A 23,918-nucleotide genomic window follows, 5' to 3' on the forward strand; every position below is an offset into this window, starting at 1 on the left:
CTCTCTTACGGCTGTCGTCCGTGATCAGGTTCACTCTTAGGTAGCAGTCGACCTCCTCCATGTAGGTCTCCCACCTATCGAGGTTGGCCGGGTCAAACTCTGTATGGTGGCCCGTCGTCACACTCAGGTTCACCATGGCGGCAGTGGCGGCAGCGGGCGCTTCAGTCTCCCAGGACTGTGTGCCTTCCTCGTCTCCGGCCAGGTCAGCGAAGGGAAGGAAAGAGCAAGAGGGAGTGTCCACATGCATTAGAGAACAATGTTTGAGTCCAGTGGCACCTTTAAGACCAACAAAGGTATAAACTTTCATGTGCATGCACACTTCTCCAGAGGGAGGGAAGAAGGAATTCTTCTGACAAGCACAATTTACACTGAGATTGTCCTGCTCTGCTGTTTACTTTGGGACTTGATCTCTCTTCTCTTCTCTTCCTCACACACACGCCGGTGTGTTAAAAGAAAGGGGAAAGGCAAATAAATGCATTGGGATAAGGGGAAAGGAAAATTAAAAGGAAAATATTTTGGCATTCTGAATTTTTTTTTAGAATAGATTTCTCTGTGTCTATCTGGGATTCTATTTTCTTTCATGAAGACCCTGATTAGGAATTAGAACACTTGGACTGGATTCCATGATTGGATTTCATTTCATTTCACCAATGGCAAAAGCAGGAAAATTAGATCTCAGTATCTGGGAGACAAAGTTCATTTCAATGAAACTGTACTAGATCTAATTTCAACTTACAATTCTACAGTAAAAATTGATGCCATTCTCTGTTTTATTAGGCAGGTTTGTGACCAGATAGACAAAAGATTTCCAGAGAATGAATTACAGGATTGGTGTGGATTTGACAAAGACTGCTTATCAAACCCTACCAACCTGGACGAGCTTTCCTTCGGGAACGAACATCTTTCAAGATTTAGCTAAGTGCATTTTGTTCCAGAGAGATGAACAAACATAAGTCCTAGACCCTTGCCAGTCCGGCTTTCGCCCGGGCCACGGGACGGAGACAGTGCTGGTAGCCTTAGCGGATGACCTCCAGCGGCAACTGGATCGAGGTGGCGTGGCGGTGCTGATGCTGTTAGACCTGTCGGCAGCGTTCGACACGGTCGACCATCGGCTACTGACCCGCCGCCTCGCCGACATAGGGGTCAGGGGGCTGGCCTTGCAATGGCTTTCCTCCTTCCTCAAAGGTCGGGGACAAAGGGTGGCAATCGGGGGTGAGCTTTCCCGGAGGCGCACACTAGATTGTGGGGTGCCTCAGGGAGCAGTTCTCTCCCCGATGTTATTTAACATCTACATGCGCCCCCTTGCCCAGATTGCCCGGAGTTTTGGACTGGGTTGTCATCAATATGCGGATGACACCCAGCTCTATCTGCTAATGGATGGCCGGCCTGACTGCGTCCCAGTGAATTTAGACCGGGCACTGCAGGCCGTGGCAACCTGGCTTAGGCTGAGTGGGTTGAAGCTGAACCCGACGAAGACAGAGGTCCTTTGCGTGGGGCGCGGCGCTCTGGGAAGGGAAATACCTCTCCCGGTTTTTGACGGTGCGCCGCTGAAAGCGGCGGGCCGGGTCAAGAGCCTGGGAGTACTACTGGAGCCTTCACTATCAATGGAGGCCCAGGTAGCGGCCACTGCCAAGTCGGCATTTTTCCATCTGAAGCGGGCAAGGCAGTTGGCTCCCTTCCTGGAGCGCCGGGACCTCGCAACAGTGATCCATGCGACGGTCACCTCAAGATTAGATTACTGCAATGCCCTCTACATGGGGCTGCCTTTGTGTCGGACCCGGAAGCTGCAGCTGGTGCAGAACGCAGCGGCCAGGCTGTTATTAGGACTCCCGAAATGGGAGCATATACAGCCGGGGCTGCGTGAACTGCACTGGCTGCCAGTTACATACCGGGTCCAATACAAAGTGCTGGTTATCACCTTTAAAGCCCTATATGGCCGAGGACCTGCCTACCTGAGGGACCGTCTCTCCCCATATGAGCCCCAAAGAGCACTGAGGTCAGCAGGGAAGAACATGCTGACTATCCCTGGGCCAAAGGAAGCAAAATTACAGAGTACCCGGGCACGGGCCTTCTCTGTTATAGCCCCGTGCCTTTGGAATCAACTCCCGGAGGAGGTACGGGCCCTGCGGAATTTGGATCAATTCCGCAGGGCCTGTAAGACCATTCTTTTTAAGCAGGCTTTTGTAGACCGTTGATAGGATGGCTGTTTAATCCATCAACGATTTATCTAGTGACCCCTGCCATAACATAAGTGAACAGAACAACATCAGGAAGATCACTGCCGTCCAAATCATGGAATGATCCAGGCAACTGGAACTGGTTTTAGATCGCTGTTTTAAATTATTGTATAATCTTATATTGTTTTAGATTGTTATTTTATATTACTGTATAACCTAATTGTTTTAAACCCTATATTGTATAACTTATTGAAATGTTGTTAGCCGCCCTGAGCCTGCCTAGGCGGGGAGGGCGGGATATAAATAAAATTTATTATTATTATTATATTATATGATGAGGAACTTCATTTTAAAAAGTATTCAGACTTCAAATTAATCATTGCAGAGAAAATAAAAGCTGAAGGAATAAAAACCCTTCAAGATGTACTAACATTCACACAAGAACAGTGAATGAAATCTTCTAGATGTTTGTGAAACTTTTCACACCTCAAGTGCTGATTGAGAAAAAGGTTTTAGTTTGATGAATGCTGTTAAAACTAAGATTAGAAATCAGCTAGATGCAGATCACTTGAAGATTTTAATGAGAATTAAACTGCATATGTCTAATGGGAATATTGACAATGTTTCCCATTTCTGAAAAAGAGAGAAGAGAGAAGTTAAAATATTTTCTGTAATGAAATATGACTTGTTTCTGTTTTCACTCACAATGTTTAAATCATTCTTAAAGGATAGTTTAAAATAATTTATTCTGAGATTTTTACAAGGTTATGGTAATAATCTTCTTAAAAACTAATTTACGCGATAGTCAAAAGCAGGCTTGCTGACAACTTTAATGCTAAGAGCTCTTTTGCTTCACAAAGTAGAATTTTTGCTCACAACACTCCACAGCTTAGAGAGAGAACATTGACGAGAAGTATAATAGGGGATCCATGCCATCTAGATATACTGGAAATTTCTTCCAGGTTCATTTGCTGTGTTTGTAAATACATAAATGGTTTGACTAGCAGGTCTCCAGGCTGGTTCCCCCTTACTGCATCATCACCTCTGGCACTGGTCTCCCGCACAGGGTCCTCACCTCCTGTAGGCTGCTGTACTGGATCCCTTTTGGTTTCCTGGCTGCCGTCTTTCAGAGCCCCAGGCCAGTGCACATTCGCTTCTGCTGCCTGCTCTTGACGCTGACCTCTGAAACATTTGGACACTGAAGAATTTTGTTTATCTTCAAAGGCTGCAAACTTCCTCATGCTTTCCTGACCCTTCATCCTGCAACCACTGGAGGTGTCATTAGCTTGCTCCGCTTCACATGCTTTCTCCGCAGCTTTTCAACTCCCCTCTTCTTCCTTTTCATGCCATAGCCACTTGCAGACTTGAGCCTTTCTCTTCCAGGCATGAGAGCGGCCAGAGTGGCTGAGCTCCTTGTGGCAGACAGAGCTGAGTAGACTCTATTTGGAAAAGGGAGCTTTCAGATGGTTTGAAACTCTCGGAGGGAGATTTTGCCAGCGTTATCAGGCAATCTCCAAGTACAAACAAGATCACACAATTACACATTGAGGGGAGAACTGGATTCTGGGGGTCAGCAGAGGTACCCAAGACCAGAGGACTAGCTGTGGGGCTGAGACGCATCGGTATTGAGTCCTGGAAGATAGCTAGTGTGGAAGGGTCTGTGAGGGAGAATACTGACACCAGTCAGTTCTCTATGTGTGTGTGGAAGAGTGATTGAAGTTTGTTATTTATATGATTTGGCACTGCCGAAGCTAGGGCTTAAACAACTGAAGGAAAAGCATTCTGAGTGCCCAGAAGGCACAGCCTGTGTGAAGTAGAATCCAGTGGGATTCTGAAACTTGCCTGGTTTATTATTTTTAAGATCTTCTGCCAAAGTCTTGTTATATTTTTACCTCAGCCTGAAAAAGTCTCCACTCTCTGTAATTATTTTATTCTGCCAACCAGCTGCCAACTGATTTGCCTTTTAATATTGAACAGTTATAATCAATATTATTTCATCCCCCTTCTTGCCTTTTGTTACCTAATAAATATTCTGTGGGTTTTGCCTTTAAAACCGTCTGGTGCTAATTAATAAGAGTTCTGACAGGATTTCTGGGAGTGTTACTGAGGAACTGAGGGAAGGTGACCGGGGGGGGGGGGAAATTTACAGTGGTCGCCCTCCCGAGTAAAGCCTCTGACAGGGTTCCTCACACTCTCTTCTTCCTTTTCATGCCACAGCCACTTGCAAACTTGAGCCTTTCTCTTCCAGGCATTTCCACACTCTCTGGTGCCTGCCAGTATATCTGATTCTTGGTCCAGGATAACTTCCATTTCCACGACACTCCTGGAGGCACCCAGTATTTCTGCTGTTGCCATCCAGCCTACCTCATCCATCCTGACTCACCAAAATAACAAACACTCTGCAGGCTCATATTGGCACTCAACATCCTTGTATACAATGGCCTTGAATCCCTTAAGCTGCCATCATGTCAGAGATCATTCCATGGGTCCCCAGGGCGGTTGCCCACAAGTAACCAGACTGCTTGTTTTAAAAAAAGATTTATAAAGTTTATTGTAGGTTCATTCAATTAAGAACATTCATTAAATAGCCAAACACATTTCTCTAAAACCATACAGCAAGAAAATAAGAAAAACTAGCTCAATTGTCTAATACAGAGGTGCCAAACTCCTTTGTTACAAGGACTGGATCTGACATAAGTGTCACTTTGTTGGGGCGAGCAGTGTGTGCCATAAAATGTAACAAGAGATATCGGATATATAAACTGTATAAAGATGATTTCAGATGCCAAATGGCAATAACAGGCTTGAAATTGATTAGGTGCGTAATGCAGAGGGGCAGCAGGTATGGAGATATCAGCATTGGTAATGAGGCAGGAAACCCAGGTCTCAGTTTGGTTGTAAAGAATGGAAATAGGTCTAAAGAAGTGAGCAGTGACTCAGGAAAACTCACACCCTGCCACAAATGTCAGTCTTTGAGGTACTACTGGACTCTTATGCTTTCCACTGCTTTTAGAAACCACAACATTCAAAAACCAATGAGGGAACATTCTAATCTTCCAGGACATTCAGTTGCTCACCTAAGAGTAGCAGTTCTCTTATAAAGGAATTTCAAAGGGAGATTAGAAAGACTGCTGAATTGGAACTGATAATGAAGCTCAAGACAATTGGATTTATATCCCGCCCTCCACTCCGAAGAGCCTCAGAGCGGCTCACAATCTCCTTTACCTTCCTCCCCCACAACAGACACCCTGTGAGGTGGGTGGGGCTGGAGAGGGCTCTCACAGCAGCTGCCCTTTCAAGGACAACCTCTGCCAGAGCGATGGCTGACCCAAGGCCATTCCAGCAGGTGCAAGTGGAGGAGTGGGGAATCAAACCCGGTTCTCCCAGATAAGAGTCCGCACACTTAACCACTACACCAAACTGGCTCTCCAAATGCATCTTCCCGAATGACTTGAGACCTAGATTTCTTCTCTCGTTACCAATGCCTGCTATTGTCATTTGGCGTCTGAAATAGCTTCAGTCTCCAAGATATGAGGCCAGATGGACTCACATTCTAGCTGTATCTGAAGAAGTGAATAATGACTCATGAAACTTCGTACCTTGTCACAAATTTTGTTAGTCATTAAAGGTGCTACTAGACTCTTGCTCCCTTCCACGAATAAAGATTGCAAGCTGAACTGTTAGGTTCTCCCCACCCCCATCTGTTAGAACTGGAAAGAAGGATCTCTCTCTCTTTCACTCCCCCTAATTCCCTCCCTCTCTCTGAAGAAGAGTGCACACACAAGGAAGGGTATATCTGGAATAAAACTTTGTTGGTCTTAAAGGTGCAATGGGACTCTCCCTCCCTCCGTTTCCCCTCCCTCCTGGACTCTTTCTCCCTTCTACTAATAAAGATTGCAAGCTGTGCTGTTAGGTTTCTCTGCCCTCCCCCATCCTGTAAGAACTGAAAAGGGGGATCTCATGCTCTCTGACTCTTTCACTCCCTCTCCCTCCGTCTGAAGAAGTGTGCTTGCACATGAAAGCTTACATCTGGAATAAAACTTCACTGGTCTTACAGGTATCACAGGACTCTCTTTCTCTGGTTCTCTCCCTCCCTTCCTCCTCAAAGGAGGAGGGGGAGGAGCAGTCAGCCAATGAAGGGAAGGGAGACTTGGCTTTCTTTCTCTCTGCTGCACAGAAGGAAGCAGGAGAGGACAGAGCTGGGCAAAAGCAAACTGCAGTGCAGGAAGCAGACAAAAGCCAGTTGCTCATGGGCCACATAGCACTGCAGTGGCCAGTTCCATCCCACGGACCATATGTCTGACACCCCTGGTCTAACACTTTCAGAGCATGCATTAGATGGCACAAACCAAAGTCACAGGCCAAAGCTCAGAAATTCTCCACACTGCTCCCAATTTCAATTCAAGCAGAACATAGTAGGTCTTCAGTCCATCAGGATCTCAACTAGTCCAACCTTCCTTTGGGCTTAGCTGAATTATAGCCAGGGAAATTTTGCCTCGTGCTTGTCTATACAGATAATGAAAGCTACTAAATATCATGGAAAAGCCTGGTTGATCAGAAGATTTGCTTTTAAGAGATACTTTAAAAAAATTATGCATGTTAACAGGAAAACAGAAAAAGGGAAGGGAAAATACAAAAGGCTCGCTCATTACAAAGTTTCATAAAAACACAAAAGGAGATAACCCATCATGAACCTAGTTCCATGCCCATCTTTTCCTTCTCTGGCATCTCAGATGAAAGCCTTTCCCTTCTTCTGATCCTCCTTTCACTGAAAATACCAAGGTTTAAGCCTGAGACCTTCTTCAGGAAACCCGAGTGCTCCGCCAATAAAGCTTGATCCTTCTCCAGTCATTACACAGCAGCCAAACCATGCAGCCTCTAAATCCCACACACTCTGTGGTTCAACAATGCAGCCAAAGGCTGCTCTAATGTGGCAAACAACTTCGACAGACCACAATTGGGTTATTTTCTTTGCTCAAATCTAAAATGAAGAATTTGTCCAATTCAGTAGCTTGCACTTTGCCCCAGCAATCTGACAGCATCTCAAGAGGAACTATTGTCTCGAAAATGTATTTTCAGAGAACCACTTGTTAAAATTTGTCAATGCTAACTCAAAGAACATGTTCAAGCCTTTCAATTTATTGCAGGATGGGCGAGTACCTACTTTCTGCATGCTTTAAGCAGTGATTGCCTAGAACGCTCTAATAGGGATTAGACAAAATTCATGGAGGATGCCTCTATCAATGGATACTAGCTATAACAGCCAAATGGAATTTCATACATATCCTAAGATATTTATACCTTTAAGAACCAATATCTGAGGGATAAGCAATAGAAGAAGCCTGTCACCATTGTGCGTGCTCGGGAACTTTCCCCCAAACCATTCAACTAGCCACTGTGGGAAAAGAATGCTGGGCTAAATCAATACTTATTGGATTTTTTTACATTATGTTCCTAAGAACATTTCTGTTCATAAGGGGAGATGCCCACCTTAAAGTTGTTTGGCACGTCAACAGTATAATCCTAAACAGTTTCATCCTCCTAAATCCACCCATTTCAATGGACTTAGAAAGATGTAGCTCTGTTTAGGATTGCAAGCACAATGAAGGTAAACCTTTGACTCTGATTCCAACTGCAGAACTCAGCATTTCTAATGAAGAGTTCTTGATGACAACTCTTTCAGCACTCCACTCCACCCTACCCCATTCCAAAGTCAACAGCAATTTCTTACGGTTGACTTTCCACAGGCAATAAGAGGTGATTTGTCCCAGTTAATCCTTGGTTGTCTCAAAGTCATTCAGAGGTAGCCACTGCACAAACCCAAGAACTCCAACTTTAAGACAGAAGCTGTTTCTAGAGTTCAATTTTGTACACCATTTCCATAATTGCTCTCCCAGACAGCCTATTTGAAGTTGGCAAAGAAGAGTATTGTGCTTCACTCAGAGCATTCATAAACACTTTCCCTTCTATGGTTTTTTCCCATGTAGATTATCTCATTTAGAGTAAGGCTTGCACACTGGATAGCAACAGGAAAAAAAGTAAATACAATATCAAGACCAGAACAGACTTTCTTCTGAGCCATTCCCACCCCCCACCCCGGAAGAACAGAGAAGTTCATCACTCTGGTGACTGTTCAGAGGTTTTAACGCCATAATGATTTCCCCAGATTCTATGCTTTGGCTAGGTTTCTTCAGAAGTCAGTGGCTCTGATGTATAACAAAGTGAGCATTGCTTAAGACCTTTGGAAAAATGCGGAATGTGTTTGTCGTTCCTTGACTGCGTGGCTTCAAAACTGGCATGTGATGAATTCACTGGGAAGTACCAAAGCTGTAATCCTCTTCTTCAGCAAGATCTTTCACTGGAAATTTCAGTGGCCTCCGCCATCTTCCTTGCATCTCATACTCCAGGTTTGGATCTTGAAGCATAATTTCTTGCAGTCTCTCCAACAGAATTCCAGCTAATTCTGCAAACTTGGTATGCTCCTTATAAAGGTCTCCATACTGCTTTGCACCCACTGCTTGGTCACCTGCCAGTGGACAAAAAGAACCACAAATTATTCAAACCACAAGAGCGGGAGGTGGGGGGATGTTAGCAATGGGAGCTGAGAAGGGACATAATGGTACCTAATGGGGTTGCAACATTTCGGTAATTGACTGGTTAGATCAAATTGAATAAAAATATGTCCCCAATGAATCAGGAAGCATATTTTTAAAGGATTAAATTATTTTTTTAATTATTGAGAGGGCAGTAGCGTTACAGTTGCAGAGTTTTCTGGATGACGCTTCTGTGCTAGATCCCCACCCTTCTGGTTTTCGTCCGGGACATGGGGCGGAGACAGTGCTGGTCGCCCTGGTGGATGACCTCCAGCAACATCTGGATCAAGGTGGCATGGCGGTGCTGATGTTGTTAGACCTATTGGCAGCATTTGATACTGTCGACCATCGGTTACTGACCTGCCGCCTCGCCAACGCAGGGATTCAGGGGTTGCCTTTGCATTGGCTTTCCTCTTTCCTTGACGGTCGGGGACAAAGGGTGGCGACTGGGGGAGAACTGTCCCAGAAGCATTGACTTAATTGTGGGGTACCACAGGGGGCAGTCCTCTCCCCGATGTTGTTTAACATCTACATGCGTCCCCTTGCCCAGATTGCCCGGAGGTATGAGCTGGGTTGTCATCAATATGCCAATGACACCCAGCTCTATCTACTGATGGACAGCCAGACTGGCTGTGTCCCAGAAAATTTGGACCTGGCGTTACAGGCTGTGGCACGATGGCTCAGGCTGAGCAGGCTGAAGTTGAATCCAGCGAAGACAGAGGTCCTTTGCCTGAGTCGTGGCGGTCTGGGAGGAGAAATCCCCCTACCAGTTTTTGACGGGGTGCCATTGGTAATGGCGCACAAGGTCAAGAGCTTGGGGGTGCTACTGGAGCCTTCTCTGTTTATGGAGGCCCAGATAGCAGCTACTGCCAAATCTGCCTTCTTTCATCTTAGGTGGGTGAGGCAGTTGGCTCCCTTCCTGAAACGTGACGATCTGGCAACAGTGATCCATGCAACGGTCACCTCAAGGCTGAACTACTGTAATGCCCTCTACATGGGGCTGCCCTTGTGCCGAACCTGGAAACTACAGCTGGTGCAGAACGCGGCAGCCAGGCTGCTATTAGGGCTCCCTAAGTGGGAACACATACAGCCGAGGCTGCAGGAGCTGCACTGGCTGCCAATTGTGTACCGGATCCGTTAACAGGTGCTGGTCATTACCTTTAAAGCCCTATATGACTGGGGACCTGTCTACCTTAGGGACCGTCTCTCCCCATACGTACCCCAGAGGGTGCTGAGATCAGGTTCATAAAATCTACTGATAATCCCTGGGCTGAAGGAGGACAAACTGAAACTACAAGGGAAAGGGCCTTCTCAATCATGGCTCCCCACTGGAGGAATCAATTACCAGAGGAGGTGCGTGTCCTGCGGAGCCTTACCCAGTTCCGCAGGGCCTGCAAGACTACCCTCTTTCAGCTGGCCTTTTCTTAATGCAGATTCAGTTATACCATCGCTATGAAAAAAATCTGTATACGAGTAAGATCGGAAATTTTGAAAATGTAGCACCGAATACGATCATATGAAATTGTTGGTTTTAATTAGATGGTTTTAAGGGAATTTTAAGGAAATTGTATAATGTTGTACATTGTTTTATTATGTAATCTTTGTATTTTATGAGCAGCCCTGAGCCTGCTTCGGCGGGGAGGGTGGGGTATAAATTGTTATTATTATTATTAAAACTGACATCTGCAGATGGAGGATTTATTTATTTAGTAACAGTTATTTACAAATGGGGCTATCACAAGGATTTGGGGAAGGGAAATGTTTTCTCCTAGCCCACTACTTCCTCTTTCCCTTCCCTGAAAGCTTCCATAGCCTCTCTCATTCTCCTGCTTCTTGCCTTCCCACCCACCAGCTGACCTGCCTTGATCTATCTTTAGTTCTCCTTCCTTTCCTTCCCCCCAGCAGCTTTCCTCTGAGGAAAGTTTGGCCCAAACACTCATTGTTAGATGGTAGTGCTATCTTTTTTAACATTTTAATTTTCATTCCTCTACTACAATTCACCGGAACCAACATGGCCTCAGCAAATAAAATAGCATATCCAGTTTATAGACATAGGGAAGAGGATCTGGGTGTTCTAGTAGAAAGCCTGATGAAAATGTCAGTTGTCTGCAACAGCAGAGAAAAAGGCAAACTCCACATTGGGGATGATGAGGAAAGACTGAAAATAAGGTGGTGATTATCGTAATGCCCTTGTATAGAGCAATGATGTGGCTCATTTGGAACAGTGCGTAAAGTTCTCGTTGCAGTACCTCAAGAAAGATACTGCAAAATGGGAAAAGGAGAGGGAGAAGCAAGATCAAAAAAGGGTTGGAGCACCTTTCCTATGAGGAAAGGCTGAAGTGTCTGGGACTTTTCAATTTAGAAAACAGACCACTAAGGAGGCATATGATAGAGCTTTATAAAACTATAGAAGAGCCTCTATAATTTACATATAAAACTGTAGGGTAGCTTTTTTCCCCTTTCCCATAATACTAGAACTCAGGGGCACCCAAAAAAGTTGACAAGCAACAGATTCAGGATGGACAAAATGAAGGACTCACTTTACTCAACTATACATTGTGGGGTTGGTGGCCAGAGGACACAGTGGTGGCCACTAACATAGATGGCTTTAAAGGGGGGTTAGATAGATTCATGAATGACAGGTCCATCACTGGCTACTTCTCATGGTAACTAATGGGAACTTCCACATTCAGAGGCATTAAACCATTGAATACCAGTAATAGGAAGCAGCATCAGGGAAAGGCCTTGGCTTCTATGTCCTGTATGCTGGTTCTCCAGGACAGCTGGTTGGGCACTGTGTTAGACAGGATGCTGGATTTGATGGACCACTGGTCTGATCCAACAGGCCCAAGTTCAGTCCCCCAAATTAAGAAATGCTCTCAAGGTCGAGAGTAAGACCCACCCGTTAACCAGCTAAAGCTTAATAGCCAGGGAGCAAAACAGAATCTATCCTACTCCTACACTTCTAATGAGCTTGCCCAATAAGTCACTTCTCCTTTCCAGCATCTTACCAGCTATGTGGGAGCCAGATAGACTTGTGTTCCTTCAGCCAGCTCCAGAGTCCAGAGAGAACGGGGGTCCTGAGGTATGAAAGGGTGGTTAGCACCATGACAGAAACAGGATATGGATGCTACACTTGTATCTTAGAACTGTATTTATAGCCCTGTAATCTACTGCGTCTCACTGAGACAAGAGGCTGAGGAATTATGAAAATGAAATTTTAAGAATTGTCTTTGCTGTTAACCTGACCTCTTCTCCTGTCTTATCATTTTAAACATTTTTATTAGTCAACCTGATCAATCCATTAATCAAAAACACAGTCCCAGTTAGTATGGCACTGGCTTGGGATATTGGCCAGGAAATCTCCCTCACTTGCTCTGAACTTCAGGAAGAAGCCAGATGTTTCATTGCTTCCCAAAATCACTTTCAAAGGGTAGTCATGTTGGTTTTCAGTAGAACAGCTAGATGTGAATCCAGGGGCACTTACTTTTTGTTTCAAATTAAAGCTAAGAGTCTCAGGGGGTTGAACTCCATCCCCAATACTCATTTCTGCATCCACGTGGTACGAAGGAAGGACTGTAACATATACACAGCTGTCTTCACAGGCCTCCTTGCTTGAATGAAGCCTCTGATGTCTAACAAAGGCCAACTGGTGAAGAAAGGTTCTACCACACTCAAGGCATCTGAAGGGCCTGTCTTCAGAGTGGATTTTCTGGTGTTTACACAGGTCTGACTTGTCTCGGAAGCTTTTCTTACAGATGTCGCACTCAAAGGGTTTCTCTCCTGTGTGAATCCGTTCATGTGAGACCAGCTGGGACTCGTAACGGAACTGTTTCCCACACACGAAGCAGAGATACTTCCTCTCCGAGCTGAGCAGTCTTTCACACGCAGGTACGTTGGCTCCCTTATCAGTGGATTCCTCGTCATCCAGCTCAGGACACTTCCACTTCCACCTTCCATGTTTGGGTTTACCCTTATAGGCTTTGGGCCTTTGGCTATCAAGTCCGTGAAATCTTCCCAATAAGGTCCCATAATATCTTGCAGGCAAAGCTGTTCTCTGCTGCGGATCCTTTTCTTCATACTCCTTTCCCACAAGGTCATCACATGCTGGAACAGAAGCATAAGCCACACGTGAGGAGCACTGGAAGGCAAGTTTTCAAAGAGGGGAGAGGCCCTAATTTTGGCCCATCGGACAAAGTGCTTCTTTCACCCACTGTTTTAGGCAGGGCTTTTTTTGTAGCAGGAGTTCCTTTGCATATTAGGCCACACCCTTGCTGTAGCCAATCCTCCAAGAGCTTACAGGGTTCTTAGTACAGGGTCTACTGTAAGCTGCAGGAGGACTGGCTACATCAGGGGTGAGTGGCCTACTATGCAAAGGAGTTCCTGCTATAAAAAAGCCCTGGTTTTAGGTGGAAGGGGCTGAGAGAGCTCTCCAAGAAGCTGCTCTTTCAAGGACAATCTCTATGAGAAATATGGCTAACCCAAGGCCATTCCAGCAGGTGCATGTGGAAGAGTGGGGAATCAAACCCAGCTCTCCAAGATAAGAGTCCACACATGTAACCACTACACCAAACTGGCTTGAATTTGAATACATTTCAACTCCAATGTTGGAACTTTTCAAAATTAAGCAAACACTGACAAAAATGGCCTGGGAAGAAAGGAGGGATGAGCAAAGACTTACACAGGGCAGAGAACCTTTTGCGGAAGCCACACCCAAGCCAGCAGTGACCCTCTACAATGTCTCTTCAAGACCTGCTGGACCCTCCCACTACCTCACCTTCACAAGTGCTCCCTGGACTTTCCCTTTTCTCCACATCCTGAGGATCTGAGGGCAAAGACTCTTGGCCCTGCTCCAGACTGCAAAGACTATTCGGATCAGGAATTGAAAATCCTGGTTCAAGGGGAAAGAAGATAAAGTTCATATGAGCAAATCTCAGACATTGCTTTAACTGGATTTTATCATTTTTTTTTAATGAGTGTGTATGGGAATTAAAGATAAAATGCTTTAACAGCAAGAGTGCTTGGGGTGCATCCATATAACAATAATACAAACCATGATCCCATTCACAGTTCTTCCATCCTTCATGGCACTACATTCAAGTCCTCCTGGAAGAAGCCACAAATCACACAGTTTAACTGGCTCCCAGGGGAAGCACCATTCCCCTAATGAAACATCCTGCAACCTTGGCTCTTCTGCTATTATTTGTAATCATCTTACTCTTCCAGTCTGGAAACCATTTTAGCCCTATCCCCTTTCAACTTTATGGCTCCTCATTCCAGAACTCCTTTTCAATTTTATGACTTAGAACTCCTTTTCAGAGTCTAGTTTATTTTTCATCTTTCTGGAGAACATGTCCTTTCCCCCCTGTAGCTCTGCAGAGAATCCTTATACTTAGACCAACAAGGAGGAACAACTTCAGAACTTCCTCTCCAGAGGGATTTCTCTCTCTCTCTCTCTATTGGTTCAGGTAGGCAGCCATGTTGGTCTGAAGCAGCAGAACAAAGTTTGAGGCCAGTGGCACCTTTAAGACCAACAAAGTTTTATTCAACATATCAGCTTTTGTATGCAAGCACACTTCATCAGAGGTTTCCCTCTACTAGCGTCTTTTGCCAGCCAGTGAAGCTTTTTTTCCCCCTTGGCATGCACCCAATAACAGTTATTGGGCGTCTTCCCTGGTTCTGGTATTGTTTATGTGCTTTTATTTTATCATTTTAAATGTTTTTAATTCTTCTAATGTTTTTTATATTCATCACCTGGGGACAGATTAGATGGAAAAGCTGCGTAAAAATGTTTTAAATAAATAATGATTTCCTTACTACTCTGGAGACTCCTATGCTTAATAAGTTGGAAGCTGCAGCTGAAGCCTTTTCCACAGTCAGGGCACATGTAAGATTCTCTTGCCATGGGAACCATTAACTTTACAACAAGATTTGAGATCTCTTGGACATTTTCATCACAGTCAGGGCATCGATATGGTTTCCACTGCACACAACTATTTTGGCAAACATCAGAAAGCAAGCTAGGACTGAAGCTGTTCCCACACTCCAGGCAATTGTAGAGTTTCTCTTCATCGTGGCATTTCAAATGTTTCAGGAGACTTGGCCTATACCGAAAGCTTTTCCCACACTGGTCACATCGATAGGGGGTTTCTCCTGTGTGGATTCTCCGGTGTGTATTCACATCAGTGCTCTGTCTGAAGCTTTTCCCACAGTCAGGACATTGATAGGGTTTCTCTCCTGTGTGGAGCCTCTTATGGCGAACGAGGTGAGAATTCCGCTTGAAATTCCTCCCACACTCAGGGCAGGAATACAGCTTCTTTATCCCAACTGTTGGCTGTGACAGCGCTTCCATGAAATTTTACTCCTCAGAAGGAATCTTCTATCTATTTTTCAGGAACCATCCAGCATTTTTTCCAATTAAAAAAAAGCATCTGGCTGCAAAACAGTTAACAAAAATCTGCATCAGTCCTATCAATAGTCGTATATAAACCCCCTCAAAAATTAAACATAAGAACTTCAAAACAACAATTGGAGTGGAAAAGCCATAGAAGGTGCAGCGAAAAGAATCTATATTGGATTCAGTGTCCATTTAGCCCAGCTATCATGGCCCAACTAATGGAGCACAGAAGCCAGATCCTTTCCCAATGTTGCCTCCTAGCATTGTTATTCAAAGGTTTACCGCCTCCTGGGATATAAACAGCCTTTATATGTCATAACTTTTCAGCTCCCCCTCTATAAAAGAAGCTGCCTTTTACTGAATCAGACCAGTTGTCCGTCAAGGTATTTACACAGATGGGCAGCAGCTCTGTCAGATCCCAGGCTAAGGTTTTTCACATCACCTTCTATATAATTCTTTTAACTGGAGCTGCTGTGGATTGAACCTGGGATCGTCTACATGGCAAGAAGATACTCTACCACTGTCCCATGGCTCTTCCCGCACAGAACATTAATGATTATCATTAAGGTACAATCACTTGACATAGTAGAGTTAGAACTGGAAGTCTTTGTCTCCTTGTATTCCACTAGTTCAATGAGCCCCATGGCACAGAGTGGTAAAGTTGCAGTAAAACAGTCTGAGCCCTCTGCTCATTACCTGAGTTCAATCCCTGCAGAAGCTGGGTTCAGGTAGCTGGCTCAAGGTTGACACGGCCTTCCATCCTTCCAAGGTCGCTAAAATGAGTACCCACCTTGCTGGGGATAAAGTGTAGATGACTGGGGAAGGCAATGGCAAACTACCCTGTAAAAAGTCTGCCGTGAAAATGTTGTGATGAGATGTCACCCCAGAGTCGGAAATTACTGGTGCTTACACAGGGGACTACCTTAACCTTTATCTCACTCATTGCTTATTTCTTACAATTGTTGCCCCTCCTATTGTACAGTGGCATCCTGGAATCTACAGTGAGGTGCTTTTGGGGTTGGAGCCTCTAACACAGATTGGCTTATCCAAGTAGGCAGTCATGTTGGTCTGAAGTAGAAGAACAAAATAGGAGTCGGTTGCACCTTTAAGACCAACTTAGTTTTATTAAGCTGGTCTTAAAGGTGCAATCGACTCCTATTTTGTTCTACAGATTGGCTGAGTTGAGCTGGTGTGATGGCACAGAACTTACATAAACATTCAGTTTGTTCAAGGAGAAATGTTGAAGCAAGCTGGTAGTCCAGCTTCTGTAATTGTAAGGAAAAGTTACCAGTTTAGCCAAGACGAAAAACTTTGTGGAGGGACCATGGCTGAGTAGGTAGAGTATTTGCTGGGCATGCCGAAAGTGCCAAGTTTAATCCCCAGCATCTCCAGTAAAAAGTAGCACATAAAGATGGCTTTAATGTTAACAAAAAAATTGAGATTGCGCAAGATTTTCTGTTGACTTCAACATTAACCAAAAGGGAGACTGCACCCCAAAAATCGTAAGGAGATAGAGACTGGGGGGGGGAGGGGGAGATGGCCATGAAGGAACTAGAAAAGATCCTTAAGGATATATCACTGGCAACCAAGATCAAGTTAATTTGTGCCACAGTATTCCCCATTACTATGTATGGATGTGAAAACCGGACAATGAAGAAAGCTGACAAGACGCTTCCTTTGAAATGTGGTGTTGGAGGAGAGTTTTATGGATATCATAGACTGCCAAAAGGACAAATAAGTGGGTTCTAGACCAAATCAAGTCTGAACTCTCCCTAAATGCTAAATTGACTACACTGAGGTTATCGTAATTTGGTCACATTATGAGAAGAGTCACAGGAAAAGCCAATGATGCTAGGAAAAGCTGAAGGATGCTGGAAAAGAGGAAGACCCAACATGGGATGGAATGACTCTATAAAGGAAGTCACGGTGCTTCATTTGCAAGGCTGTTAATAATAGGGCATTTTGAAGGACATTGATTTATAGGGTCACCATAAGCTGGAAGCAACTTGATGGCATTTAACACACACAAAGGTGATATGAAAGATCTTAGCTAAAGACTCTGAAGTGCCACCGTCAGCCAGAAAAAGGTAATATTGAACATGTTAGTCCAATAGTCTGATGCAGACAACCACATACACGCCACCTGCATAGGTCACTTCCAAAGTAAAAGAAAAAAAAAGCCTTGACTCTGAAAGGTGTGAGACCAGCTTTGTTGTAGGAGAGGCTGGCTCCCAGCTGTTCCCCACACCTGCTTTTTGTTAAACAAAGCTGACACCTTTCATTCCACTGAGATGGGGGAATATCAAGCTCAGAGACAAAGCAAAAATCAAAATCATTTCATCAAAAGGCTGCTAGAAAGTGCTGATGGTTTATCAGGTGCCATCTTTCTCATTTCGAGGAGTTCTGTGCACTCACTTAGCACCTGAATAGCCTAAACTAGCCTAAGTTTGTCAGGGCTGGCAGAAGCTAAGCAGGGTCAGCTTTAGTTACTACTTGGAAGGTAGACTGCCAAGGAAGGCCAAAGTTGCTATGCAGACAGGCCACGGCAAACCACCTCTGTTCATCTCTTGCCTTGAAAACTCCTTGAGGGGTTGACATAAGTCAATTGTGACTTGACAGCACTTACTTAAACCCTTTTCAAATTGCCTTTGCATTCCATTTCAGTAACTGATCGCTAATGGATTTTATTTTGTCAATTCAGGCAGCCTCGTCTTAGAAACCAGCTGCTACCAGAATTTATTTACCCATTCCTATCCACTTATGTCAGGTTAGCAAAGTAAAATGGACCTGCTTTGCAGGAAAACTGTTTTCTTCCAATTTTTACCCCTTTGTTGCACTTCTGAATTGCTGTGGCATGCTGTTTAAAATGACCCTAGCGTTTTCTACAATGCCTCTTTTCTCCCCACCCATTTTTTGCTGCGCAATCTTCCTCTGACTGTTTTGGGATATTCTAAATTGAGCGCTATAGCGCTAAACCAATATAGCTCTTCAGTGCTACAGCAGCACCATTGAGATGCTTTGAATCAAGTCCAAAGAAGATTGCGCAGTGAAAAAGGGTGGGTGAAAAACAGCGGCACTTCATGAAACTACCATAGTGCTTCAGAGGCAGTTTATTCATGGAAGGGGTATGAAAGCCCCTTCCCTGTATTGTTTTACTCAAAATTGGGGCAACAACGATTAACATCTGGTTTACAATGGTGACATGAAAAGGGCCTCAGCTAATATGTGCACACTTGCAGGAGTATAACACTGGGGAGCATACAACTACCTAAACACTAAACTTTCAAGAGGACGTTGTCAGACAAGCCCTTAGACAAGAGGACGCCATTAATCGCCCCATGTTGTTCCCGATCAGAGTCGTTTAAATAGCAAGCCCCACGACTCGAGCACTTAAATACTTGTGCTAGGAAGAGGCAGACAGCGGGCAAGACACGTCACTGCATTTCCCCAAGCACTGTTTCAGCTTCACGCTGAGCAAACGTGACTTCCGAACAGTCCCAGAACGTCCAATTATCAATAATGGCGAAATGCAACAGTCGCCGGAAGGGCTCCTTCCCGATGATGTCCCGCCCTGAAGCAAGATGCTGGCAAGCGGAGATTTAGCATTTTAGACCCCTTCAGATCAGAGTTCCTCCTTGGTACCCCCTGATTCCGCGCCACTGTTCCCCGCGCGCCCCTTCCAATCTCAGCCCGTTACCTATAGCCTTACGAGCGCGGAGTTAATACCTCTCTACCATCTCGGGCTCAGTCCAGCAAGCGAGTGGAGAGACAGTCTCCACTTCGGTCGGGCGCACAGGAAGCGAGGCTCAAGGTCTCTCTCCGGCGCTCAATCACGTGGGAGGGACCGGAGCCGATCAGCTGCATTGTCTTCAGAAGCACCGCCCCTTTCCCTGCTAACTGGAAGAGGAAAGGGAAAGAGAGGGGCATTTTGCCTCCCGCAGCTACTCATACGGCCTCCTCTAGCGGCTACAATTCACGACTGAAAACAGGAGCCCAGAAAATTAATCACGATCTGGACTTTAAAACAGTCGCTGTCTTGATGCTTCCCTTTACCATTTTGAAGATAAGGTATCTCAGGCCACGTGTTCTACAAAGCAACTCCCACTGACTTCGGCGGGGCTTGCTAGTGCCTTGTAAATGTGCATAACATCGCGCCCTCAATTGCAAAGCGTTTCACAGACTTACTTTCTTGCATTGAGCCTCCCACTCAACACAGTGCCCTTTGTGGACAAACGCTACACCTCTGCATTGTGGCAAGCAGTAGTTTTAGGCTGCGTGGTTGGTTGACCCACTCTCGGCCATGGAAAATAAGCGCTACCGGACGCAGTTTGCTCCGAACATCTTTTAGAACAGCAAGGATCGGCAACTGCCGCCTGTCTTTCGCGGACTCGCATTGCTGCAAAATTGCTGTAAAGCTGCCGGAAAACACACCGCCCCAAAATAGGACCTGGAATAAGGACTGAGCAGAATGAACTCAGCAACAATGGACGGTGCATATTGTCTAGTTGTATAGTGTACAAAGCCTAGGTGCTTTTAGGCACATATGCAGCTATAACTTTGAACACATGTATAATATAGTGGGTTTAAAGCATTGCAGAGAGGAGATCATAGTGAGGACAGCTCTTTATTAGGAGCAGCATGGTGATGGCTGCTTCCACAAAAGACTGACTAAGGGCTTGTGGGCCAAACCTATATACAACTCTAATCTCCCGCGCAAGCTTGCCATTGGTTCATTCAAACAGGCAGGGGTCTGTGATTGGTGTAGGGCGGTGGGTATTTGGATCCCACTACCCATTGTTGTACGGTCCCCAAGCTCTGCTTTCCTGGCTCCAATGAGCTGGCAGGAAGTACATCCTTTAAGGCACATACATAACATCCCTCCCCCCTTAGTTCGCAACCCTATTGTACGTAGTCCTGTAGGTATGCTGGCTTGTGCTGCTCGCGTGTCCACCTTCTGAGTTCTGGGGCTGCCAGCGGGGAGCTTGCGGCCTCAGGTGCTGGTAGCATTGGGGCCTCTGCCAGTGGTTTGAGGTCTTCCTGATGCTTGGCTCTGGCCAGATGTTCTGATTCCCCTTGTGGTGGGGGTGTTTGTTGAGCTGCGGCCGCCGGGGCAGTCACTTCTTCCATCTCTGCCTCCAGACTGTTGGCCAGTGAGGCATTGGGGCTTGCTGCCCTGCCCTCTGGTGCCTCACGGGGCCGCAACTGGTCTATGTGTCGCCTCATTGTGAATTCCTCAGGTGACCTCATACATTACGAACCCCAGTACCCTGGCGACTCAGGCCAGTATCCATGCTGCTCCCCCTCCAAAGTTTTTAGCGAACACCAGGTTCCCTATGTTGAACTCTCTGGGTGCCTGGACCGTCTGTAGGTTTGGGGCCAAGTCCAGGTGCATCCAGTCTAGTAATGTATTAAGACTCCTACCCATGAGCAGTTCCGCTGGGCTTCGGCCAGTTACCGTACTAGGGGTGTAGTGTTGGGCGAGCAGGCATTCGGCTAGGCAGGCTTCCCAGTTGCCCTGGATGATGCGGCGGAGCAATTCTTTGGTAGTCCGCACCATCTGCTCCGCTTGGCTGTTTGTGGCGGGATGGAAGGGGGCCAACCTTATATGCTTTATAATATTTCCACCACAAAAGTCTTGGAACTCGGCCGAAGTGAATGCCGCCCTGTTGTCTGAGACCAGGGTGTCTGGCAACCCATGTGTGGCGAAAACCCTTCGGAGCACCCCTAGTGCCACCCTGGTGGAAGTGGATGCTACCAGGATTACCTCTAGCAACTTGGAGTGGGAATCTATGATCAAGAAGAATACCTGTCCCTGGAAGGGCTCCACAAAATCTAAATGCAGGCAGGACCAGGGGTTTTGTGTGTGTAACGTACTAGAAGCGGAGACGAGAGTAGGGCAACATGGTTTATTAGGAGCACGTTGCAAGAGAGCGAACACGCGGGCCGGGTCCCGCTTATGTACAATCCCGGGTACAGCCTACTGGGTTGGTTGGGCCAATCCAGCCCCGTTGAACTTCCCGCCACAGCTGGAGATAGGCGGGGACAGGCTCCCGGCGCTGGGGCTCCTGGAACTGCCCAGTTGCCCCCCCCGTCGGGTCGCATGACATTTCTTGATACACTACACCCCTCCCCCCCTGGTTAATGTACAAAGTCCTGTAAGTATGCGGGGGGCCGGCGCTCCCGAGTGGACCGTCTGGGGGGTCCCGGTGGCGGCGGCGCGGCCGCCGAGGATGGTGCCTCGGTAGGTCCTGGAGTGGACGGGGGCGGCCCGTCCGGTTCAGCGGATCCCTCGGTTTCGGTCGGTTCCGGTACCTCCGGCGCCCGCATCACAGATGTTGGGATCGCGTCATCTGGGCGGTCTCCGTTAGGCTCCTCGCTGGATATAGCCTCGTCCGTGTCTGTGGGGGCCTCCGGAAGGGTGCGGCGCCTCAACTGATCAATGTGCTGCCGTAGTACTTGGCCCCCCTCCGTTGATATGTCGTAGTGGCGGGACCCGGTTACCCTCAGTACCCGCCCCGCCACCCAATCGGGGCCCCTTGCATAGTTGCGGGCGAAAACTGGGTCGCCCGCGAAGAAACCCCGGGCGGCGTCTCGGACTTCGGGGCTCCCGCGGGTGTCTGAAGCCCGGTCGGGATGCAGCCGGTCCAGCCGGGTTATGAGTTTGCGTCCCATGAGGAGCTCAGCCGGGCTGACTCCTGTGACCGGGTTAGGGGTGATCCGATTATCGAAGAGGAACGCGGCCAGCCTGTGGTCCCAGTCCCCCTGTACAATTCGGCCGAGGGCCTCCTTTGTTGTGCGGACCATCCGCTCCGCCTGGCCGTTGGTGGCCGGATGGAAGGGAGCCGACCTTATGTGCCTGATCAGGTATCTTTGCAGGAACGCCTGGAAGTCGGCTGAGGTGAAGGCGGCCCCGTTATCAGAGACTATGGTGTCCGGGATGCCATGTGTGCATAGGACCCTGCGCAGAGCTCTGATCGCGGCTGTGGACGAGGTGGACCCTACGGGGATGACCTCCAGCCATTTGGTGTAGGAGTCCACTATTATGATGAAGGTCTGCCCCTGGAATGGGCCCGCAAAGTCGATATGGAGTCTCGACCATGGTTTCCGGGTGGACTCCCACCTAGTGACGGGGGCGCTGGGCGGCTCGGGCCGGGATTCCTGGCAGGTCTGGCACCCGCGGACCCAGCCCTCGATCTCCCCGTCCATTCCCGGCCACCAGACGTAGCTCCTGGCCAGAGCCTTCATTCGCACTATGCCGGGATGAGTCTCGTGTAGGGATTCTAGAACACGCTTTTGGAGCGGAGGTGGAATCACTACCCTACTGCCCCAAAGTATGCAGCCCTTGTGTGCGGCTAATTCCTCCCTCCTCGCCTTGTAAGGCTTGAATTCTTCCCCCATGTTTCCCTCTGGCCACCCCCTCACCACCCAGTCGAGCACCCGTGCCAGTGTCTTGTGTTTCTGGGTGGCCTTGGCCACCTCCGTTGCGTGGAGGGGCGGCTCTGGGAGGCTCTCTATCATCATGACCTGGTGTGCGGGTGCGGGGTCCGGACCCGTCTCCGGAAGCGGCAAACGGCTAAGCGCATCCGCGTGTCCCATAGCCTTGCCGGCCCTATGAACCAGTGTGTACGTGTATGAGTTGAGGAATTGGTTCCACCTCAACACGCGCTGTGAGAGTATTTGGGGGGTTTGTCGGTCTGGGGCCAGTAGACCTAAGAGGGGCTTGTGGTCCGTGGCGATGGTGAACCTTCTCCCATATAGATACTCGTGGAACTTTCGGACCCCTGCCACGATTGCCAGGGCCTCTTTATCTATCTGCGCGTAGTTGCGCTCGGCTGAAGTGAGCGTGCGGGAGTAATATGCGACCGGTACCTCCCTCCCGTCCGGAAGCTGGTGCCCCAGGACTGCTCCCACCCCATACGGCGACGCATCGCAGGCCAGGATGACGGGGAGGGCCTCGTCAAAATGGTGGAGCACCGCATTGGACACCAGGACGTCCTTGACCGCCTGAAACGCCGCGGCCTGTCGTTTGCCCCAAACCCAAGGGGCTTTTTTGTCCAGCAGCCGGTGAAGGGGCTCCGCCAGGGCTGCCTTGTGGGGGAGGAAGGAGTGGTAAAAGTTGAGCACCCCCAAGAAGCTTTGGAGCTCCGCTTTACAAGTGGGAGTTGGGGCTTGCACGATGGCTCGGGTCTTTTCTTCCGTGGGGTGGATTCCTGCTGCGTCAACGGCGAACCCCAGAAACTCTACCCGTGGAACCCCCAGCAAGCATTTCTCTCTCTTGACCTTGAGCCCCGCTGCCTGGAACCGGCGGAGCACCTCTCGAAGGCGGTTGCCGAATTCATCGGGGCCCGGGGCGGCGACTAAAACGTCGTCGAAAAACGGCTGGACTCCTGGGATCCCTTTAAGGAGAGCGTCCATTAGGCTCTGGAAAATCCCCGGAGCGACGCTAACCCCAAACTGAAGCCTCTTTACCCGGAAAGCCCCCCTGTGGGTCACGATCGTTTGGGCCTCCGCCGTCTTATTGTCTACTGGGAGCTGCTGGTAGGCCTGGGCCAGGTCTAGCTTCCCAAATATCCTAGCCCCCGCTAGGGCGGCCAGGACATGGCTCACCACCGGCACTGGATAGGGGTTGTCCTGTAGTGCCTTGTTTATGGTGCATTTATAATCGGCACAGATCCGCACCTCCCCGTTCGGCTTGATGGGGGTAACGATGGGGGTTTCCCAGGTGGCGTAGTCCACCGGCTCCAGGACGCC

General features: G+C 47.6%; 2 protein-coding genes across 2 annotated transcripts; both read right to left on the reverse strand.

The window, feature by feature from the left end:
• Window positions 1–6,742: 6,742 nt before the first annotated feature.
• Window positions 6,743–18,971, reverse strand: LOC132572358 (zinc finger protein 660-like). The gene is made up of 6 exons (XM_060239285.1): window positions 18,894–18,971; window positions 14,588–15,205; window positions 13,548–13,661; window positions 12,258–12,877; window positions 11,782–11,850; window positions 6,743–8,703 (listed from the first exon to the last, which is right to left on the reverse strand). Exons 2-5 carry the CDS (start codon window positions 15,120–15,122, stop codon window positions 11,785–11,787), a joined length of 1,335 nt encoding a protein of 444 aa, XP_060095268.1. The 5' UTR covers window positions 15,123–15,205; window positions 18,894–18,971; the 3' UTR covers window positions 6,743–8,703; window positions 11,782–11,784.
• Window positions 18,972–21,800: 2,829 nt separating this feature from the next.
• Window positions 21,801–22,505, reverse strand: LOC132572370 (uncharacterized protein K02A2.6-like; the record flags this gene model as incomplete). Its single annotated transcript, XM_060239302.1, has 1 exon — window positions 21,801–22,505. A coding segment is annotated over exon 1 (612 nt), but the record flags the coding sequence as incomplete, so codon positions are not given.
• Window positions 22,506–23,918: the final 1,413 nt, after the last annotated feature.

The sequence above is a fragment of the Heteronotia binoei genome, chromosome 5 (genome assembly GCF_032191835.1).
Source record: "Heteronotia binoei isolate CCM8104 ecotype False Entrance Well chromosome 5, APGP_CSIRO_Hbin_v1, whole genome shotgun sequence".
Classification (NCBI taxonomy): Eukaryota; Metazoa; Chordata; class Lepidosauria; order Squamata; family Gekkonidae; genus Heteronotia; species Heteronotia binoei.